Below are 21,159 nucleotides of genomic sequence, written 5' to 3'. Positions count from 1 at the left end.
TTTTTCCTTAAATCAAAAGGCAGACTTTCCAGATTGATTGATTTATAACTCCCTGCCACCTGTGCAGCCATGGGCAAGCTGCCTAGTCCCAAGAAGCCCAGTTGCCCCCCAGCTGGCAGTTGCGGACAAGGCAGGGGCTGGCTTGTGCAGCTGTGGCAAGCTGAGCAGGCCCTGGCCAGCTGGGAAGGACTAGCCTCAGAGGGAGGCAATGGGAAACCCCCTCTGAATACCGCTTACCATGAAAACCCTATTCGTAGGGTAGCCATAAGTCAGGATCGACTTGAAGGCAGTCCATTTCCATTTTCATGTCCTGACTCTCAAGAGGGAGACTGCCATCATACAAATCTATGGTGCAGCCGCATTTGGAATACTGTGTACAGTTCTGGTCGCCTCACTTCAAAAAGGGTATTGACAGCTGGAAAAGGTTCAGGAAAGGGGAACCAAAATGTTCAAGGGGATGGAGCGACTCCCCTTTTAGGAAAGGTTGCAGCGTTTGGGGCTGTTTAGTTTAAAGCAAAGGTGAGTAAGAGGAGATATGACAGAGATGTATGAAATTACACATGGCATGAAGAAAGTGGATAAAAAAAGTTTCTCTCTCATAAGACTAGAACTTGCGGACATCCCATGAAACCGGACGTTGGAAAATTCAGGACAGACAAAAGAAAGTGAATCAAAAACCAATTACCTAGAGAGGTAGTGGGCTCTCCAACACTGGAGGCATTCAAGAGGCAGCTGGACAGTCATCTGTCGGGAATGCTTTGATTTGGATTCCTGCACTGCGCAGGGGGTTGGACTTGATGGCCTTATGGGACCCTTCCAACTCAATGATTCTATGATTCACCCCCAACAGTCCCAATGGACACCAGCCACCACTGGTTATTGTGCCCATTTCTGCTTTACCCATTTTCAAGCCTTTATTTGCAGTCTTAAGGACTAGAAATTTATTCTTTAGAAGAAAAGAAGGAGGCCAAATGGAACGGAGATCCTGACAGTCATCTGTCGGGAATGCTTTGATTTGGATTCCTGCATTGAGCAGGGGGTTGGACTAGATGGCCTTGTAGGCCCCTGCCAACTCTACTGTTCTATGATTCGCACCGTGCAGAGTTAAACTATGGAATTCTCTCCCAGAGGAGGCAGTGATGGCCGCCAACCTGGATGGATCTGAAGGAGGATTAGACACATTCATGGAGGAGATGAAGGCTCTCAATGGCTTCTGGCACGATGGCTATGCTCATCCTGCAAAGTCAGAGGTAATATGCTTCTGAATGCCAGTTGCTGGAAACTGCAGGAGGGGAGAGTGCTCTTGCGCTCAGGTCCTGCTTGCAGGTTCCCATAATGGGCATCTGGTTGGCCGCTGTGAGAACAGGATGCCGGACTAGATGGGCCACTGGCCTGATCCAGCAGGCTCTTCCTATGTTCTTACATTAAATATTTGGTTTTCCAATTCTGAAAGTAACCAGAATGTCTTGAACAGTGTGTGACCCAATTTTCAGATTTCTATTTGCTGCGTAAGACTTTCATGCCTACGAATGTGTCTGGCCCCTCCATTAGGCAGAGTGAGGCATCCACCTCAAGCAGCTGATTGTGAATGTCCCAAATTGTTGTTTAATTTTATTCTGTATTTTACATTTCTCCCTGAAGAGCCAAAATAACATGGATAGCCTTAGATGCTATTTACCATAACAGGGGTGGGGGTGAGGGGGGAGTTTGCTGCTCCGCCTAAGCTAGCAAAATGTCTTGGGCCAGCCTTGGTTATAAAACTTTAAAAACACTTACTGCAAGAAGAAACACTTGGGTTTAATATTATTTTTAATGTTTACAGCACTTTCAAAGCTTACACACAAATGCAGATGCAAAAGCTCTCTGCTTTTTAAAAACAACATCTATTTTATTAGTTACCATTAAAACAGATTATCAGCAAAATGAAATTTAATAATTACATCACAAATAAATCACAGAGGGATTAAAAATGTGAACGCAAACAATTTCCTTACTCCTATAAACAGGATGTTTCAGTATGTCAAACTGAGAACGTCCCTTGAAAACGTGGATTTCATCTATCCCTTTGACAGTATCGACTGTCCAGTTATTCCCTTCCCTTCATTAAACATTATCAAATCCTTCACTTTTCCTTTTACAGCTGACAAAGTTTTGGCATTACAGAAGGCTGAGGATGTATTACTTCTAAGGATTTTTTGGGGGGTGCATTTCCCTCACCCCCCCCCACCTGGTAGTGGTGAAACAGGACACTTTTCCTCCTCAGCTGTTGCTGAGCAGGACACTGACTCAAAGATGGTCACCAAGGAATCCGTGACATAAGGTGCAGCCAGGGGGCTCCAACAAGGGAAGCCAGTAGCCAGGTGAAGACACTGTCCTTCTGGGCCACTGAGCAGTTCTCAGGCAAAGGGAGAGGCTGGCTTGACCCTTCCTGCTCCGCAGTGCCACTCGGATATTGGCGAGAGGGGGGTACTGCAGCTCATCAGCTCAAGTGGACCAGATGATGGGGGGCAGGAATAGGGCAAGGTTGGTCTTATTTAACCCTTGCCTCTGGTTTGGCTTCTTAATCTGAGCTATTTGGTAGACAAAGTAGGTGTTTTGGAGACTGCCTCGCCTCAGACAGCTGCCTGCTAGAAACTGGACAACCTGTTTGCACCACATGCTGATCTCTACTGCCTCTCTGGCCTTTTGGATTTACAGCTAGTGCCTTTCGGATTCGACCTCTTGCTTTGCTTGGACCACAGTACCTGCCTCTGAAACGGGGTGAATGTAGGACGCTGACAATTCAAGGGATCAGTACAATAATAGATTCGTGATATTTTACACTATATTAATTACACATTTAATGCTCTTACCCGTTGCATTTCTAACCACGTAATGAATAAATCAGAAAGCAAAAACACCACAAAGGCAGTTATGAATCCCACACTAATTAAGCCAAAAGCACCAGCAGTTGTCTTGCCTTCCTCCAAAAGCCTCCTTAAATTGGAAAGGTCTGAAGATGAGAGTGAAGGGCAGAAGCAGCCCCTGACCAAGAGTCCCAGACGCCATCGCTGAGGATGCCTCACTTTGCCACACTCTGGCAGGGCAGGGCATCCCCAGCCACAGGTCATGTGAGAAGGCAGGACTCCATCAGGTTGTGTTGGGCCTTAAGGGTCAAAGCTCTAACCCACGAAAAAGGCAAAAAAACACCCCACTCTGGAAGAGGCTGAGCCCAGCTTGTGCCCTGAGGATCCAGGCACTCCCAGAAGCGGCATTTTCCAAGGCCAAGCTGAGTCCTGACAAGTGCTCACTGTGCCTATAACAGAGGTGGCTAACCTGTTGTCCCTCCAGGTGCTCCTATACTACAACTCCCATCAGCCCTAACCATTGGCCCTGCTGGCTGACTCTTCATTTGGTTCCTGCTTGGTCTGCATACAGCAGTCATGGGAAATGCACAGAACAGAGTAGCCATGATGAACCCAAGATAGGAGACACCGGAAGGCCCCGTCTGTGTCATTCTTGCAAGCTGGCTGGATTGCTGAAACCGTCCTCGCTGCTGCCAGCCAAAAGCAGTCGCTGTGCACAGCTGTGTCAAGACGCAAGAAAAGTGAACACGTAACATATTTTCCCAGGAAAAAACTGGGCAAAAGGTGCTTGAATGGAAAATCACTGAGGGAGGGGCCTCACTTACTTCTCTTTGTCCCCCTCCCCAATGGATTATAGTAATTCATGGTCTACGTATGAATACCTGTTAAGGGGGTCTATCCACACTCAGTGAAATTTATTTATTTATTTTATTTATTTATTAAATTTATTAGTCGCCTATCTGGCTGGTTGTCCAGCCACTCTGGGCGACGCACAACATAATAGCATATAGTTCACATTAGAGCCTTAAAATTCCAACAATAACACTAAAACCTAACCCACCCCAAAGGCCTGCCTGAATAGCCAGGTTTTCAAGGTCCGGCGGAAACTCATTATGGAGGGGGCATGGCGGATGTCATTTGGGAGGGAATCCCATAGAGTGGGTGCCATGATTGAAAAAGCCCTCTCCCTAGTTCTCACCAGTCTAGCTGTTTTAACTGGTGGGACGGAAAGGTCTTTTGAGGCTGATCTTGTTGGGTGGCAACATTGATGATGCTGGAGGCATAACTCCTATCTGCTGATCCAGTTTACTGATTAATATAAAAAGTGATAGATTTTCTGGGGGAGGGGGGAGGATTTGCCTTTTGGATTACTTTTCCTTCTTCCTTGCCCTGCTCTCTGCCTTGCTGTGCCTAAACCGAAGGCCTCAAGGCCTGAAAGTCCCCAAGCATCTTCTGCCTATGCAACGATCACTTTCTTTAATCTAATATCCTAGGAAATCTATAGCTAAAATAAATCATTTTTATTCTTAGTTTGTTTTATTATTAATCATTAGTTGGCTGAAATACGTGTTTTAAGTTTTTTATTTCATATCTTCATTCCTATAACACCATCAAGCTTATGCAAATATCTATATATATAAATCTATCTATATATATCACATTGCTTTAAGATATTTTTAAGATTATAATTAAGATTTATAAGATTATAATTGATTTATAATTAAGTTTATATTATATATATAGATACACACACACACACAAACATATATACACACACGCACATATATATACATGTAATTGTGATTAACAAGCTTGAGTGAAGTTGTTTGTTGCTTTCAAAACGATCTACACACACAGACACACACACACACACATATATATACATACTCACACATATATACATATGTATATATATTGCTTTAAGATATTTCCTAATTTACTTATTGCCGTTTCAAATGTTATTTTTGTCTTACTTTCTATCATTCTATTCCCTTGTAATAGTATTAAGCTTTGCACATCAATAAACTAGCGTATTCTTTCCAGTTACAATTTTGAGTCTGTGGCTTGTCCTGTGGTTCTGCTTCCCTTTCTGTTTCACTGGGTTGCTACTGAAGCAGGCCTGAATGATGCCAGGAATTCTGGCTTGATTTACAGATGAAGAGGAAGGGAGTTGTAGTTCAGCAATGTCTGGAGGAGCACAGGTGAGCCTGCTTGGTCCTATGAAAACATTCCGGCTGCACTTTCGTAAATGAAAGGACTTCACAGGAAACTGCTGTTTTCCAGCTCAGACTCTCTCCCTGCCTTGCCTAATCTCAACTGGGTTTTAGGCAGAGAGAGCAGAGTGGGGAGGCTTTCTCACCATTGCTGCCTGCAGTGATGGGGACTGAAACTGGGGGTTTGGGTATGCAAAGTGTGTGTTCCACTGAGCAACCCTCCCCCCTTTCAGGCTAGTTGTGGCCAAGACTTCATAGCCACACACAGTCACACTTTGCCTCCGCTCCCCCCCCCTGACTCCAGCCTCCCACTCGCTCACAAGGCAACCTGGCAACCAGGAAGTGCTCAGGTGTTAAGTGCTTCCCTTCAGCAAAGAGGACCAACACCCAGACACAGACAGCAAGGTTAGGAACAAACACTCATGGGTGCCCATATATTTACTGGGACAGTTCCCCCCCTTCCCCCAAACTGCCTGTCTTTGGGGAAACAGTGATAAATGGGAAGCAGGAAGATGTATGGTTTTGTTTTGATGGACTTGGTTAACCTACGACAGCCTTCTTCAACCTGGTTCCTGGTTCGGGACTACAACTCCCATCAGCCTCAGCATCATACATCAGTGTTGGCTAGCTAGGGGTGCTGGGAGTTGTAGTCCAAAACACCTGGAGGTGACCAGGTTGGGGAAGGCAGACCTGTGAGGACAAACTGTTGTTGCTAGGGGACTAGAAAGCGCTTCCTTGTCATCCTTCCCTTGCCAGCAAGTTGTTGCTTGCTTTTATTTATTACGTTTATACCCTGCTTTTCTTTTTTCATGAAACCCAAGGCGGCTTCCATACGGTTCCCCAGCGGTCTCCCATCCAGGCACTGGCCAGACCTGACCCTGCTTAGCTTCAGCAGGGAGCTGGCCTCATGTGCCTTCAGGCCACAGCCTGGGTTTGCTTAGGCAAACGACTGTTCCTGGAAAATGAGAGGAAGGGCTGGAAGACAGGCCCAGCCTGGGAGAGAAAGGCTTGCAAAGACTGAGCCAGGAACAGTTATGTGTCACATCAGGGGTAGCCATCGTGATGCCCTGCAGGTGCTCTTGGAGTACGACTCCCATCACTCCTGACCATTAGCCATGCTGGCTTGGGCTGATGGAAGTTGGAAACCAACACCGTCTGAAGGACACCACATTGGCTTTGTCTTTTCTGGGTCTTAGGAGGTGTTCCAGAACAACTTTTGCCACTCACCACCACAAGATGCAGCCACAAAACCCTCACTGATCACGACCGTCAACAGGAGCCCACATTTGGGAACAAGTTGCTTAAGGCTCTCTAGAATGATGAGCTGAGAAATCCAGAATGCAGAATGATGGCAGCGCCGTCAAGGAGCGTAACATGCATCGATGTTTCAATTAGGGGTATTTTTTAAAATCAGCACACTGGTGCTGAGCAACTTAGCAGCTTTGCGAAACGGATGAACTTTATGTTCGGGGCACTTGTGATCATCATTAATATATTCCCAGCCTGATTTAATCACAACAAATCAATAAAGCGACGACCACTGCTTAGCTCCTAGACAACCAAATGTATTTACCAGCAGGGGTATTTTATTGTTAATTAAATAAAATTCTCTGATCAATCTTTAAGGATGTCTATCTGCATTTTAAACAAATAAGGCCCGAGGAACTCAGTTAAATGGCTTCCAAACAGTGGCACAGGTACCCTTGCATAGAGAGGAGCCAGACAAATAGATGAAATTGATTTAATGACTGTGCCAGCATCTACTAACCCACAACCATGCCTTTGGTGTAATGGGGAGCACTGCAAATTCACAGCAAGAGTAAAGAGCTTTGAATTCCATTTGCACAGATGCTCAGGAACCCTGGAGAACAGGAGTGAGCAACCGGTGGCTCTCTAGTTGACGTTGGACTTCATTTCCCATCAGCCCCTACCAGCATGGTCCAATGGTCAGGGATGACAGGATTTGTAGTTCAAACATCTGCAAGGGTTCCCTAGAGCACGGTTCTTCAATCTTGGGCCCTCAAAGAATGTTGGGACTACAACTCCCATCATCCTTGGTCATAGGCTAAGCTGGCTGGGGTGGATGGAAGTTGTAGTCCGACTGCATCTGGGGACCCAAGGTTGAAGAGCAGTGCCCTAGAGGACCTCCTCCAGTGATGAAGGAAGGAGAAAGCCTTTGTACTTCCTTTGCGGTGCGTCAACCAGCGGCTTCTCCCACACCCCTCACTGTCATCATGTCTCTTCTCTTGATGCTGGAACATCACTGCCTCCAGGCAGGGCCTTCTTGGTGGTGGCATTTCTGCTCCCACTTTCATCATGAATTTACCTTAGTGGCTGGAAGCCAGGCTCCCGTAGCCTCCCCCTGCTGAATTACCATAGAAGCCTTTTCCAACCGTTATGACAGGATAGTGCATGCAAAACTATTTGGATAGTCTATGGCACTCTATAAGTGCTAAGTCTTATTATTAGGCCAGCCCCTCTCAGGCCAATCCACACAACCCCATCCAACAGAAGGGCAAACACCCCCACCCTAGAACCTTCCTATTCAGTCCATGAAAGAGGCTGATCTGCCTGCCTCATCGGACTGGGTTAAACTGGGATGGCACAACTCCTCTCTACCCTGCAAAGCAAGGGGGTCTGTAAAGTATGCAAGCTCCCAGCGATTCGAGGGAGCGATTCAGAGGAGGCAGTATTATTTATTGATTTATTAGATTTATATCCCGCCCATCCTCCCAGTAGGAGCTCCGGGCGGCAGTTGTTGTTGTTCTGTGCCTTCAAGTTGATTACGACTTATGGCGACCCTACGAATCAATGACCTTCAATAGCACCTGTTATAAACCACCCTGTTCAGATCTTGTAAGTTCAGGTCTGTGGCTTCCTTTATGGAATCAATCCATCTCTTGTTTGGCCTTCCTTTTTTTCTACTACCTTCTGTTTTTCCCAGCGTTATTATCTTTTCTAGTGAATCACGTATGATATTAAAACACAACATCCGTTGTTGTTATGTGCCTTCAAGTCGATTACGACTTATGGCGACCCTATGCATTAGTGACTTCCAGTAGTATCTGTCATGAACCACCCTGTTCAGATCTTGTAAGGTCAGGTCTGTGGCTTCCTTTATGGAATCAATCCATCTCGTTTGGCCTTCCTCTTTTTCTACTCCCTTCTGTTTTTCCCAGCATTATTGTCTTTTCTAGGGCAGCAGTAATAGCGCACCATACCTCCCGGAGGACCTGGCCTAGTTGATTTACAGGGGGGCAGAGGGAAAGAGAAAATTGGCTTCCTGCCTTCCAACAGGACTAGCCAACCCCTTACTCATCACCCTAACAGGAGCTTTAGTGGGCTGCTAAATCCATGCAAGTCAACACACCTCCTTGTTTATATTGACAGCCCCCTGGCACTCCCCAGAGGGAGCCTTCTGGCCATGGGCCTCTGGAAGTTGGGGGGGGGGGAGGAAGAGAGAGAGATGGGATGCATCTGAAGCATAACTTTATGTCTTTGGGGGGGGCAACATGAACCGCCACACACCTATTCAGAGCCAAGGAGGCAGCTGACCCAGTGCCTTGTTTGTCTTCAGGCATCTCCTATTGCAGCGCAGGTGCTTTGCCCCCAACAGCACCACTGCCACTACCCCCTCTGAACATATGGGGCTTCTATTCAGGCCTCTGATCCCTGGAGTTCTGGGTGAACGACTCTGGGTCGCTGCTGCTTCAAAGCTGGGAGCCCAAAGGGCATGTTTGAGTTTGTGCTCAGCGCCTGCAAGCTGAGCTCTCCGGATGGGGTCGGGAGGAAGAGGAAGCTGGAAACTTGAACTTTTCGCCACAACAAAAGCTTCTGTTGCCGGCAGCGGCAACCACTTAAACCGCTGCTTCCCCGCCCAATATGTTACTGTCCCAGCAGCTGATGCTTTAGGGAAACCTTCTTTCTGGAAGGTGCTCTCCCAAGAAAGGTCTGCAACACTGACAGAATGAGATCCCCCCCCCAATGATCTCAAGAGAGCAATGGCTTGCTGGCCCTGCCCACGGTGCCAGTCTCCTAAGAAGGGCCCATCTATATCAGCCCTTTTGCCTCCAGAGTTTTCATCCTAGGAGCAAAAGGCTAGAAATCGGCATATCTGTACAGCCCCGACGCTGCCAATGAACAAGGCAAGTGGAATGATTTTACCGAGAACAAACGCTAAGGTTGCAGGACAGCAATTTGGGATTCCTTAGATAAAACTGACAGACGATACTGGAACATTAACAGTTTCGTGCTGCTGGCCTCGCCCTAGGCCACGCTATTTTCCAAGTGCACGAAGAGACTGCCGGATACCCCGTCTCTCTCGAGAGTGCAGGAGGCAAACTGCCCACTCCCTGCGTGCGTCTTTAAGCCTGTGCCAGTCCACAAGCAGGCCTGGGGAGGCATTTCTGAGTCCCAGCTGGCACCAGCCCTGCACAGGGCTTGAAAAAGCCTCAGGCATGAATGCACAGAATGCTTATGGGATCAGGGAACCACGCACCAGAGAGAAGGAAAATGCACATGCCCCAGATCATTCACATTAAATAACCATTTTCAGAGGACTCATTAAAACAAAAAATGAACACAGGAAGCTGACAAAAACCGAGTCAGACCAATGGTCCATCTAGCTCAGTATCGTCTACACTGACTGGCAGCGGCTCTCCAGGGTTTCAGGCAGGGAATGTGGTGTAGTGGTTAGAGTGTTGGACTAGGACCTGGGAAACCAGGGTTCAAATCCCCACTCAGCCAAGAAGTCCACTGGGTGACTTTGGGCCAGTCACTGCCTCTCAGCCAAACCTACCTCACAAGGTTGTTGTGGGGATTAAATTAGGAGGGGAAGAACCAGGTACGCCACTTTGAGCTCCTTGGAGGAAAAGCGGGATATAAATGCAGTAATAACAATAACAACAACAACTTTATATGGAAAAGCCTGAAATTGAACCCAACACCTTCTTCAGCTACAGTTCTTCCCAAACAGAGGCAGCTTCCTTATCCCGTCAGACCCTTGGTCCACCTAGCTCAGTACTGTCTACACTGACTGGCAGCAGCTCTCTGGGGTTTTAGTCAAGAGTCTCTCTCAGTCCTGCTTGGAGATGCTGGCGGTTGAACCCGGGACCTTCTGCTCGCAATGCAGATGTGTTGCCATTTAGCTGCAACCCTCTCCTCGTTTCCCAAATGATATGCCCTGTGAGTGTTCAAACAATCGCCATTTTCTAAGAGGGTCTGCTGGGAACATGAAACCAAGCAAGGAGGCAGGAGGGAGAGAGGCCAAGAGACCTGGGCTGACTCAAAGATAATGATGCTGTTTCCTGCAATTACTGCCAAGGGCCAGTTCACTGCCCATCAGGAGGAGCCTTGATGCAGGCCAGACCTCAGCTGCAGCAACATGGACCAGGAGGCCATTTCCTGAGAGGAGGCTGAGGCCAGGAGGCTGAGAACAGGCTGGGGGGCACAGGGAGCCCAGAGAAGAGAGGAGAGAGGGAGCTGGGTTGCTGGGCAGAGGAAAGACACACAAGCCGGTCTGAGCATGGCCGTGACATATCCTTCTTGATTCCTGCATTGCGCAGGGGGTTGGACTTGATGGCCTTATATGCCCCTTCCAACTCTACTATTCTATGATTCTCCAAAATGTCCCCTCTCAGGAGGGGTGGGGCTGTTCCTGTTGTATCATCAACATCTGCTCACAAACAAGGGGGGGCTCTCTCTGCCTGTATCAAGCCCTAAGGACTGCCCGGCCGCTGGGCCAATTTCTGGTGGACTCTCAAACCAACCTGGTGCCCTCCAGGCGTTGTCTCACCATCCCTGACCACTGGCCATGCTGGCTGATGGGAGTCCCAAACATTGGGAGGGGACCACGTTGGCCATTCCTCAGTGCCGGCTGGCTCATTTGTTTTGAAGTATTTATACGCTGCCAGCTAACTGAAGCCTGTGAGGCAGCTGACAATGTTTTAAGAGTACAAATAAAAGCAGACACTTCTGCAATAGTTGCTGGGGCAGAGCGAATCCCACCCCCTTGCCCCAGCTCCTCTGATGCCCACCAAGTGCCAGTCTGCGGCTGAACCTCCTGGCCTGGAGCTGACGGTGGGAACAGCCAGAGGTTAAGCCCCGCACGGGCCGGAGTTTCCCCCATGAGAGGCTCCTGCTGATGCTCCTTGCCCCTTCTGGCTCCAGAGGAACAGAGGAAGCTGCTGGTCCATTCAGATCATGCCGGGAGGAACGGTGGGATATAAATTTAATAACTAAATAACAACTACTGACTGGCTGTGGCAGCTCCATGTCCGTCGGGCAGTGGAATCAGCTTCAGCACCTCGGAGAGCTCCTTGAAAGTTCTGACTAAACCCCAGAGCAGATTCCACTGCCCCACAGACACGACTGATTGGCTGACAGTGGCTCTCCAGGATCTTAAACAGGATCCTCTCCCAGCCCAGCAGGAGACGCCATTGGGGATTGAACCAGGAGCCTTCTGCACGAAAAGCAGATGTTCCACCACTGCGCCCTTCCCCAAAGGGACAAGAGTCGCTGGGAGACCAAAGCGTCAGCAGCCTCTCTCCTCCGCCCAGTCTTCAGATGTTCCAACTGCCTCTCTGCGGCTGGAACTCCGGACCGCTTCCTAGGAAATAATCCTGGCCAAGAAACAGCTCCCACCGTGGGTGGATGTGATGCCCCTCAAAGGCCAGGGCAACCAGATGCGGCTGTCGGGGTTCTTCCAAAGAAGCCAAGACCTTGATCTGATCCAGCAGGGCACTTCCAGCGTTTGCCAGGGAGAGCAACAGATCAGGATCACCGAAGAGATCCTGAGTATTCTCTTTTGCTTTGGAAATTTACAACACACCAGTAGACCCTGGGATGCCAGGTTTAAAGAAAAGAAAAGCAGACCCAGCAAGACGGAGGGGTATCCCACCCTTCACCCCCTCCCCCAAACACCAGCCTGCTGGTTCCAGCCGCTGCTTGAGTGGTGGCTGGTGCTTGAACCCACGGCACACTAGGGAGGTGGCACACATAGCCGATCTGGCCCAAGACATTTTGGTGGCAAGGTTCAGATTCGGGTGTCATGAAAAATCAAACTGTGATAAAGAGAATGCCTCATGTACAGAGGACCTCTCCTTCACCATGAACAATGGCAGCAAGACCCCAAACATTTTGGTTTTTAGGAGAAACGGGAGTCTGAGGTAGGAAATTAGGCTCACAGGCAGGCTTGGATGCTGAAACTTTAGTGATGATATAGTGATAGTGATAGTGATGGTGATGGTGATGGTGATGATAATAAACCTGCCCTCCACTCTGAGATCCCAGGATGGGTTATAACAATTTAAAATACACCCTTAAAAACAATTTAAAATCACAAACATAAAAAACAGAGGGGATCCTAAAAATATACACCTCAGGTGTCAAAGGCTACGGCAAAGAGGTACATCTTCAGCATTTGCTGAGTAACTGTACCGCAAAGGTGCCAGGCACACTTCTGTGGGGAGGGAATTTCACAACTTAGGGGCTGCCACAAAGCATGCCCTCTCCCAGGCCAAAGCCCCCAAGAGAGCCCCCTCCGCTGATCTTAACATCCGAGAGGGTCTGTAGGGAAGGAGTCGGTCTTTCAGATATTTGGGGCCTACATTCTTTAGGGCTTTTAAAAATAAAGTGAGCACTTTGCATTGGGCCTGGAAATGAACTGGCAACCAACTTCTAAAAAACGAATCACCAGTGGGAAATGCAGGACCGCTATATACTCTAACCAGCATGGTTTTTCACATTCCGCCATGTTAAGTTGAAAACACCCCCATGCCATTCTGATGCTTCCCATGAGCTCATTTCAAAACAAAGTCTTACAAAACGTATAGTCCTGAATTCGGAAAGGCTTGCTTAACAACCCTCTACGTTTTCATGGCGATACACAAAACACTCAGAGAAAACCAAGAGTTCAAAGTCCCCAGTGGTGAATACACAAGAGTCTGTTGGAGGCTGTGGTTGGCAACTACTCTGGGGGAAACAGCAGCTCTCTCAGTCTGAACACTCTTTCATAAGAGCATAGGAAGAGCCTGGCTGCTGGATCAGGCCAAAGGGGGCCCATCTAGCCCAGCATCCCCGCTTAATGTCCCAATGGGGAGCCTGCAAACAGGACCTGCGTGCAAAGAGCATTCTCTCCTCCTGCGGCTTCCAACAACTGGTACTCAGATGCATACCGCTTCTGCCTATGGAGACAGGTGTGGCTGGCAGCCATTGAAGCCCTTCCCCTCCATGAATCTGTCTAACCCTCTTTCTAAGCCATCCAAGTTGGTGGCCATCACTGCCTCTTGTGGGAGCGACTTAGTTTAAATCTGCACTGTGTGAAGTCGTGGTTTCTTTTGTCTGTCCTGAATCTTCCCATATTCAGTTTCAATGAATGTCCATGAGTTTGAGAGGGAGAGAAACTTTTCTCTGTCCACTTTCTCCCTGCCATGCATAATGTTATACATCTCTTTCACATCACTTCTTACTCGCCTCTTCTCTAAAGGAAAGAGCCCCAAATGCTCCTTTCTCTCCATGGTCATGGAGGACAGCAGATGGACTGCCAGCGCTCCAAACTATGGTTGAACCAACGTAGACCCCTTTCTTGTTGCACTGCCAAAGGACCTGCTCTTCCGTCCCCACCAGACAAACCAACCAAAAGCAGAGAACAGGCATGCCACAGTAAGTTGCCTACAGGGCAGTTATCAGGCCTGGCATCAGTGACTGGCATGACCAGGCACCTGAAGGGTTCCATGGGCCAGCAGAGGACCCACAGTTGACCAGGACCCCAAACCTGCTGCCTGAGCCACCATTCTGTTTGGCCCCACAAGCGTCTTCTGATACGCGCACAGGGCTGCAGGGCCACAGAGGAACCTACGGAGCCTGTGCCAGCCCTTGGTCTTGTTGCTGCTGCAGGCATCTCTCCATACAGACACACACACCACACCAGGCAAGGCAGGGAGCCAGCTCAACAAGGTTCAAAAGGCTGCTACTCTCCACTGGCTAAGTGGCTGGTGCTTCTGATAAACTGGCCCACGGGAAGTCATGGCTTTGGTGCAAAGGAGGGACTGCAGCTCAGCGACAGAGCATCTGCTTTGTGTGCAGAAGGTGACAGGTTCGACACCTGGCATCTCCAGGTCCAGGTGGGAGAGACTCCCTGCCGGAAACCCTTGGAGAGCTGCTGCCAGTCAGGGCAGACAATACCGAGCACGTGGCAGAAGGAAGCTTCCTTATGTTCCCAAGAGCAGTGGGCACTATTGAGCATCCAGGAGGTCAGTGTTGGCCACCAGCTCATTGAGCTCGCTCCCGATCCAGTAGCTCCTGCCTCCACTAGCAAAGTTTGTATAAGGCAGCATTCACACTGTACATTTATCCCACTATTATTCCACTTTAAACAGTCATGACTTCCCCCAAAGAATCCTGGGAAGTGTAGCTTGTGAAGGGCGCAGAGAGTTGTTAGGAGACTTCTAATCTCCTCACAGACCCAGAGGCCCCTGGGAAGAGGGACTGACTGTTAAACCACTCAGGGAGTTGTAGCATGTGATGTTCCTGTAGGTTAAGCATCTGTAAATATGGTAAGTATGCTGGATGATGATTGGCTGAGTGGCTGGCTGGCTGAAGGTATAAATGGAGGTTTGTGAGTGATAGGGGGAGAAGTTGTTGAGTTGGTTGGAGTGAGGTCGTTTGGTGAGGGTTGGTTGGCAGAGTTCTGAGGGAAGTTTGGAGTGTATTTGGCTGATACTTAAAGAGTATATATATGAACAGAAACATAAAGAGTGACCATATATGAAACCATACGCTTGTGAAACATTCTAAAACTAATCTTGTTATTTCTGATATTTAATAAATACTTATTTGGTTTACCAAAGGCCTGATCCTTGGCTGGGGGATATACATACCAGAAGGGAGGGCAAGGTAATTACCAAGGCTGAACAGAAACAGTATCTAATGGTGGCAGCGTTGAAGGGAGAAATAGTAACAAGTCAAGTATCCAGAGCAACCCACAGTTGTATGCTTTATATATAAAGATACAAAGGGGTTGGGAACAGCATAAGCATGCAGTCGCAAAAGTAACCAGCTAGAGAGAGACTCAGGCAAAGTCTCTGGGAGTACTGGTTACAGGAAGTGACTGGTGGTGCTGCCTAGCAGTGGGATCTAGTGAGATCTGTGCTAGAGCAGAGTGAGAAACCATATAAAGGACGGTCCGGACTGGTGGTGTCCCTGGTGGTGCCTAGTGAAAGGCAGTAGCCACAAGCAGGTGGGAACCTGACAGGGAGAACCAGGGAAGGATGTCACACAGCTCTCTGAGGAAAATAGGAGCCTCCTAACAACTCTCAGCCCTCTTCACAAATCACACTTCCCAGGATTCTTTGCGGGAAGCCATGAGTATTTAAAGTGGAATAATAGTGGAATAAACGTACAGTGTGAATGTGGCCTAAGGCAGCAGCTTCGTATGTTTCCAAGCCAGACCACTGGACCATCTTGCTTCCAGTTGTCTGCACTGATTGGCAACTCTCTGGGATTTCAGGCAGGTGCCTCGCCCCGCCCGGCCCCGCCTAGAGAGGCCACTGTGGACTGAACCCTAACCCTTCTGCATGCCAAGCAAGTGCTCTGTCCCCGAGTCAGGGCCATTCCATAAGCCACTCTTCTGCCTGGACCAACTCTGTAGCCTGCAGCGCTGATGGTGTTGGGCTGCTGCTCACTGACCCACGCCCAAGTACTTGGTGGGGCTGCAACCTTGCTCTCTGCCAGGAGAAAGGTACCCCAAGCAGGAGGTGGCGGGGGGCTCTCTTGGGGAGGCGGGAGCCAGAAGGAATTGCACGTGAGTGGGGAGGGGCTAAATGAAAGAGGGGTGACAAAAGCAGACCCACGGAAACCTGGAACCAGCACTCTGCCAAGTGAGCCAAGCCACATGCTTCAGGAAAGGCATCAGAACACCACAGTGCAACTAACCAATCTGCCCTGGGAGAAATCCCATCACGTGCAATGATTGATCAGACCCTGACACTGAGCAAAATGTATCTGTGCGTGCGTGCGCAAACTCACACACCCCCATTGTGCCTCTCCAGATGGGTGTGCACAGCCAGCAAACATCTTACAGGCATCTCTCATGCCACCACAGCTGGGTTCAAGATGCTCACGGCGCTTCTAAAGGGTAGCTCACCTGTTCACTTCGGAAGCATTGTTGATCCGCGCAGCTTCCAGCAGAGAGTCTTCTGGAAAAGACAGAGAAGAGGTTGTGAGCAGCGGGTGGCGAGGAGGAAACAACGGGGGAAAGAAAAGGGCCCCCACCCCCTTTTTTCAAAAAGGAAGGGCGCCTGCTTCCTGCAAGGGCTTTCTGCAGCCCAGTAACTGCCTCCCTCCAGAAGCTGATCCTGCTGATCCCACCAGCCCACATCCCGGTCCGCTCTGGCCGTGCCCGTCAGTCAGCCCCAACTTCTGTCCCTGTGCCTGACCCTCCTCTCTGCCTGGCACAAGCCATGGGAACCAACCCACAAGCACCAAGCCTGCCTGGCAGCCGCAGCGCTACCTCCTCTGGAGCCGGCCAGCCACTGGCTTGCCTTTCAGAGGGGAACTTTTGAAGCTTTCTCTAGGGGGAGGTATTCGATTTCAGGCAGCAGGGAAAGGAAAGATTCCCCCAAAGGTTCAAAGGTCTGCTCTTAAGATAAATTCAAGGCTAAACTTTTATCATGGCTGCGTATTTTTCACAGCATTTGTTGTTCTCTTTTTTAAATATTTCACAACTACTACAGAAACGTTCTCCACTTTGACCAAATAGCCACCCCTTTTCTGAAACAAGTGGATTAGTCATGTAAGCCCCCTGTGTAGGCCCACTTAGGAATTCACACATGAAGCTTCCTGCTACCAGTAAGAGCGCAAGGGAGGTGAGATGGGTTGTCTATCACAGAAACCCAAGAGCTTCTATGCCTCCCGCAAGACTGATGGGCCTTGGAACTTTTTTATTTCTGCAAGCATTTTGCTTCTGGTGTTACACCATTAACAGGGAATAATCTATCATCTAAAAGGGGGTTGGAGGGGGGAGAGAAAACATTAACGGTGGCCTTACTGAGGCAGTGAGCAAGCTGTAGCTTATTTATTTATTATTTTATTTATATCCCGCCCTTCCTCCCAGCAGGAGCCCAGCTTCTGGGCTGAGCACCTGCTTTGCATGCAGAAGGTCTCAGGTTCAATCCCCAGTGGCATCTCTAGGTAGGGCTGGGAGTAACTCCCTGCCTGAAACCCTGGAGAGATGCTGCCGGTCAGTGCAGACAACACTGAGCTAGATGGACCAAGAGCTTGACTCGGTACAAGGCAACTTCCTATATTTCTGTTGGTTAAAGGTCAGATTCATTCATTAAGAGCCTCTGTCCTTAGCTGAGAACCCTCCCAAGATGTGCCCAGTTGGGCCAGTGAATTGTCTGAAAGGCTCACAGCTCTCTAAAGAAGAGGAGCGTAAGTGGCTGGCAAACAAAATAGGTGTCACCCCAGACTCCCTCCACATGATGCAGATGCACACCGGCCTGAAGATGGACTTTGCTGCGTGACAGGCCGCAACGCAACAGCCTACCTGCTCCTGGTCAGGCGGGACTTGGGGACTGCATGGCTAGGCGCTCCAGACAAAAGCAGAGCCCTGCAGAAGAAAGGCCCTGGAACAGAAACAGCTGCCCTCAACCTGCTGTTCTCCAGATACTTTGAACTACCACTCCCACCATTCCCAGCCAGCAGAGCCGGGGCCGATGGGATTTGTAGTTGGAGAAGGTTGCCATGGAAGAACTGCAGGCAGCAGGGTAAAGCTGGTCTCTCTCTGGAGGCCGCTGCCAGTGAGGGCACTGGGATGGGGAACCGTGGCCTGACACGGCTTAAGGAGGAAACATGGGCAACCCTTGGTTCAAACACATCACCTCCCGGCTCCAAAGGAGGCACTACCACCCAGAATGACCCTCAAAGTGCACCGAATGAGGATTCACATGATTTAATGCAGGATTGGATACCCCGGGCCTTGTTTCACTGACTGATTAGGTTTCTGTCTACATGTTTCAGGTAACAGAAGGCAAGAGGGTCTGCCAGAGCGAAAGGGAGGACTTAAGCGTAGTGGCTTAACCGCCCCCCCATTTTAAGGAAGCTGAAGGGCCCCCAGCCCTTTTTTTCTTTGCAAGATGACTGCCAAGACAGGCATTCCCATTCCCTTTTTCCAAAAGCAACTTCAGTTGTTGCCCAAAAGTTAAATATTGTAACCACTGATTACTGTAATTCATAAGAATATATTATTAACACCCGAGAGAAATAAAAAATCAAATTCAATCCTGCAGTTTAGTCAGTGAATGTTTTTTCTGTTCCAGTTGCAAACATGTTTGGGAGATTTGAGTGGAAATCAAGGTCTTCACGCCAATGAAAAACTCACACACACTGGCATTAAGACCTCTTGGTTTCCAATATATATTCCTTGATTCCAAGAGGAACGACAGAATCTTACTCCATAGGCCACCACGGGGGTTGGCAGAATAAAAAACGCCACCATGCGGTGGGCATCCAAGGCCCACATCAAAGGCAGAACAATATGAAACATTGCCGCCATTCTTAACAGATGATGCTAATTCCATTCAGTCTTTGCCTTCACAGCAATGAGAGGGTCGCGCGTGCAATCTTGAGGCTGCACATCCTTGGAACAGGTGCTATTTACAAAACGGGGGTGGGGGGGACCTCAGAAAACAAGGGTGGATTGCAACAAGCTCCCTATTCACACAACGCCTGTGCTTACACCCTGGCCCAGTGTACGCCCCAGCACAGCAAGTGCTAAGCCACCAGGCTGGATTCAGCCCCCACCCTCTCTCTGCCTGTCAGAGCAGGGAGGCCCAAGCAATGTTGATCCATCTTCTCCCACCCCCAATAAATGGGCAGGGACATCATGCCAACAAGGGAGCAGAGAAAGGAGCCAAGATGCATCTCATACCACCACAGCAGCCAAGCGCTGGAAGTGCCTCTTGGCCAGAAAGCACAAGCTGGGCAGAAGGGAGGGCTGGCTGTCAAGAGGCTACATTCCGTGGGTCACCCTTCCCCAACCGGGTGCCATCCACACCCACCTACCAATCGGCTGACAGGCAGGATGTAGGGTGTAGACTGTGAGTCTACACAGACATGTTTGGCCTGATCTAGCACATGGCGGTGGATTGGGTGAGCAGGGATGAGGCAACCCTGTGCACACACACCCCAGTCCTAGAGATTTTATACCACCAGAGTAGCCTTCGCCAACTTGGTGCCCTCCAGCCATATGACGATGGAGTTTATAGTCTGGGGCTGATGGGAGCTGCAGTCCAAAACAGCTGGGGGACACCCGGCTGGCGAAGGCTGCTCTAGAGCACTGACTTGTTGCCCCCTCAGTGCAGGGGTTGCCAACTTTTTTCTTTTTCCCCCCCACACCAGCCTTGCTCTGATCCTTCTGGCAGCAGCCCAACGTGCAAACATGAAGGCAGGTGGATCTTTTCCTAGCATGGAGATAAAAAAAACCACCATAAAGCTGGCAACCCCGCCAACCCTCACCCAGGACTAGCTACTTGAGGACCAACAAAGTCTCTCTCCAGTCACCTTTAGAGACATTGCCTTTGCTGTAGCAAAACGCCAGCCCAGCTGCCGCAACGGCGGTGGCAGCAAAGGAAGGGATCCTGACCCGTCGGCTGCGGTTCTCCCGGCTGTGGCGACGGCCGGCATGCTCTGGGTTGGGCCAAAGGCGCAGCCTGCTGGTCTCTTTGGGGAGAGTGCGGGCCTTGGCCTCTGTGGGTGGCTCCTCTTCTGAGCAGGGCAGCTTGGGCAGCCAGCCGCCTTCCGGGCCCGTGCTGGCCAGGGTCAGCACCCTCTTGCCCCCCATGGCAATGCCAGCCTCGCCGGAAGGCTTGCTCCCCCTGCTGGCCAAGCCCAGCTCCTGCAAGTCCAGGCCCCTGCTGGCCACGGCCTTGCCCAGCGGCCACATCTCATCCTCGCGGCGCCCCCTGCCGGCCATGGCCTTGCACTGCGACCATATCTCATCCTCGCAGCGCCCGCTGGAGGCGACGTGCCGGCGTGGCAGCTTGACCAGCCTCCTCTCCTGCTCCTCCGGCTCCTCCACGGCCTGGAATGGCGGGCCTGGCTCCCGGCGACCCCTAGCGGCCTCTTCTGGGTAGTGCAGGTCTTCACGGCCGGCCAACGAGGCCGCGGCTTCTCTCCGGCCCAGCTCCCGCGCCGAGGCTCCGCGTATCGCCAGTGGGCGCCTCGTCCTGGCCCCGAGCAGGCGCGTGAGGCCCGGCGGCAGAGGCCTGCTCATGAGGCAGGCCAGCATCTCCGCGTCCCCACCTGGGCCGGCTACTGCCAGCCAGCCGGTCCAGTCACCCGGGAAACCAAGATGGCGGAATCCAGGGCGCCGCTATGAGGAGGACGCACGCACGCAAGGACGCTGAGCTAAAGGGCTCATGGGAGTTGTAGTCTTTGGGATATTGAACCTCCCCGGCTCCTCAGCGAGGTCCGGCGCGGAGGGACTACACTTCCCGTGGAATCGTAGGGCGCATGCGTAGACAAAGACCTGTATAGGCGGAAGCGCTTGTTGGGAAATGTAGTCACGCATGCGTGGTGTGGTGGAGGGCGTTTGCCTCCAACAGGAGAGGCTCCTAAGAGCCACTAAAGAGGAAGAGCGCTCGCAGGGAGGGGCAATTGCGAGTTCGAGACCCGCCAAAGGAAGAAACGTGTAGAAGGGCGGGAATTATGCAATATGTATTAAATTGGTTTTAATGTCAATTGCTGTCTGTATCTTCATTCCTATTGGAAAGCTGATTTTTCTCCAAGAAAGAGTCCCTCCCTTCAGGGGATTAGTAGCACTCCTAGAATCATAGATACACGATTTGGAAACTATACTTCTGTTAATGCAGCCTAAAATAGCATTTGCCTTTTTTGCAGCCACATCACACTGTTGGCTCATATTCAGCTTGTGATTCTCCTTGTTCATCAGTGAGGCCCACATGATTGGCAGCCTTTAACTCTTTGTCCAGGTTGCCATTCCTAACAACTTCCAGTGAGACAACTTGAGGTGAATATAACAACATAAGAAGAGCCTTACAGCAGCTGGAGCCAGTCAGTGGCCCATCTGGTCTGGCATC

At 50.0% G+C, this 21,159-nt stretch overlaps 1 protein-coding gene across 4 annotated transcripts in view; it reads right to left on the bottom strand.

Annotated features, from left to right (window-relative positions):
• CLPB (ClpB family mitochondrial disaggregase) overlaps positions 1-20,443 on the bottom strand; it is a 116,234-nt gene extending 95,791 nt beyond the window's left edge. For 2 of the 4 annotated variants that reach the window (XM_061629162.1, XM_061629163.1), the window contains exons 1-2: positions 19,622-20,443; positions 16,203-16,254 (exon numbers count right to left, since the gene is read on the bottom strand). In XM_061629162.1, coding sequence (XP_061485146.1) covers positions 16,203-16,254; positions 19,622-20,348 — 779 coding nt within the window. In that variant the 5' untranslated portion in view covers positions 20,349-20,443. The remainder of the gene's footprint in view (positions 1-16,202; positions 16,255-19,621) is intronic. The other 2 variants (XM_061629160.1, XM_061629161.1) reach the window with 2 other exon arrangements.
• Between the last annotated feature and the right edge of the window lie 716 nt (positions 20,444-21,159).

This window comes from Rhineura floridana, chromosome 5 (genome assembly GCF_030035675.1).
Source record: "Rhineura floridana isolate rRhiFlo1 chromosome 5, rRhiFlo1.hap2, whole genome shotgun sequence".
In the NCBI taxonomy this organism is placed as follows: Eukaryota; Metazoa; Chordata; class Lepidosauria; order Squamata; family Rhineuridae; genus Rhineura; species Rhineura floridana.
The sequence above is the reverse complement of the archived record's forward strand: the minus strand, read 5'-3'. Positions and strand labels throughout refer to the sequence as shown.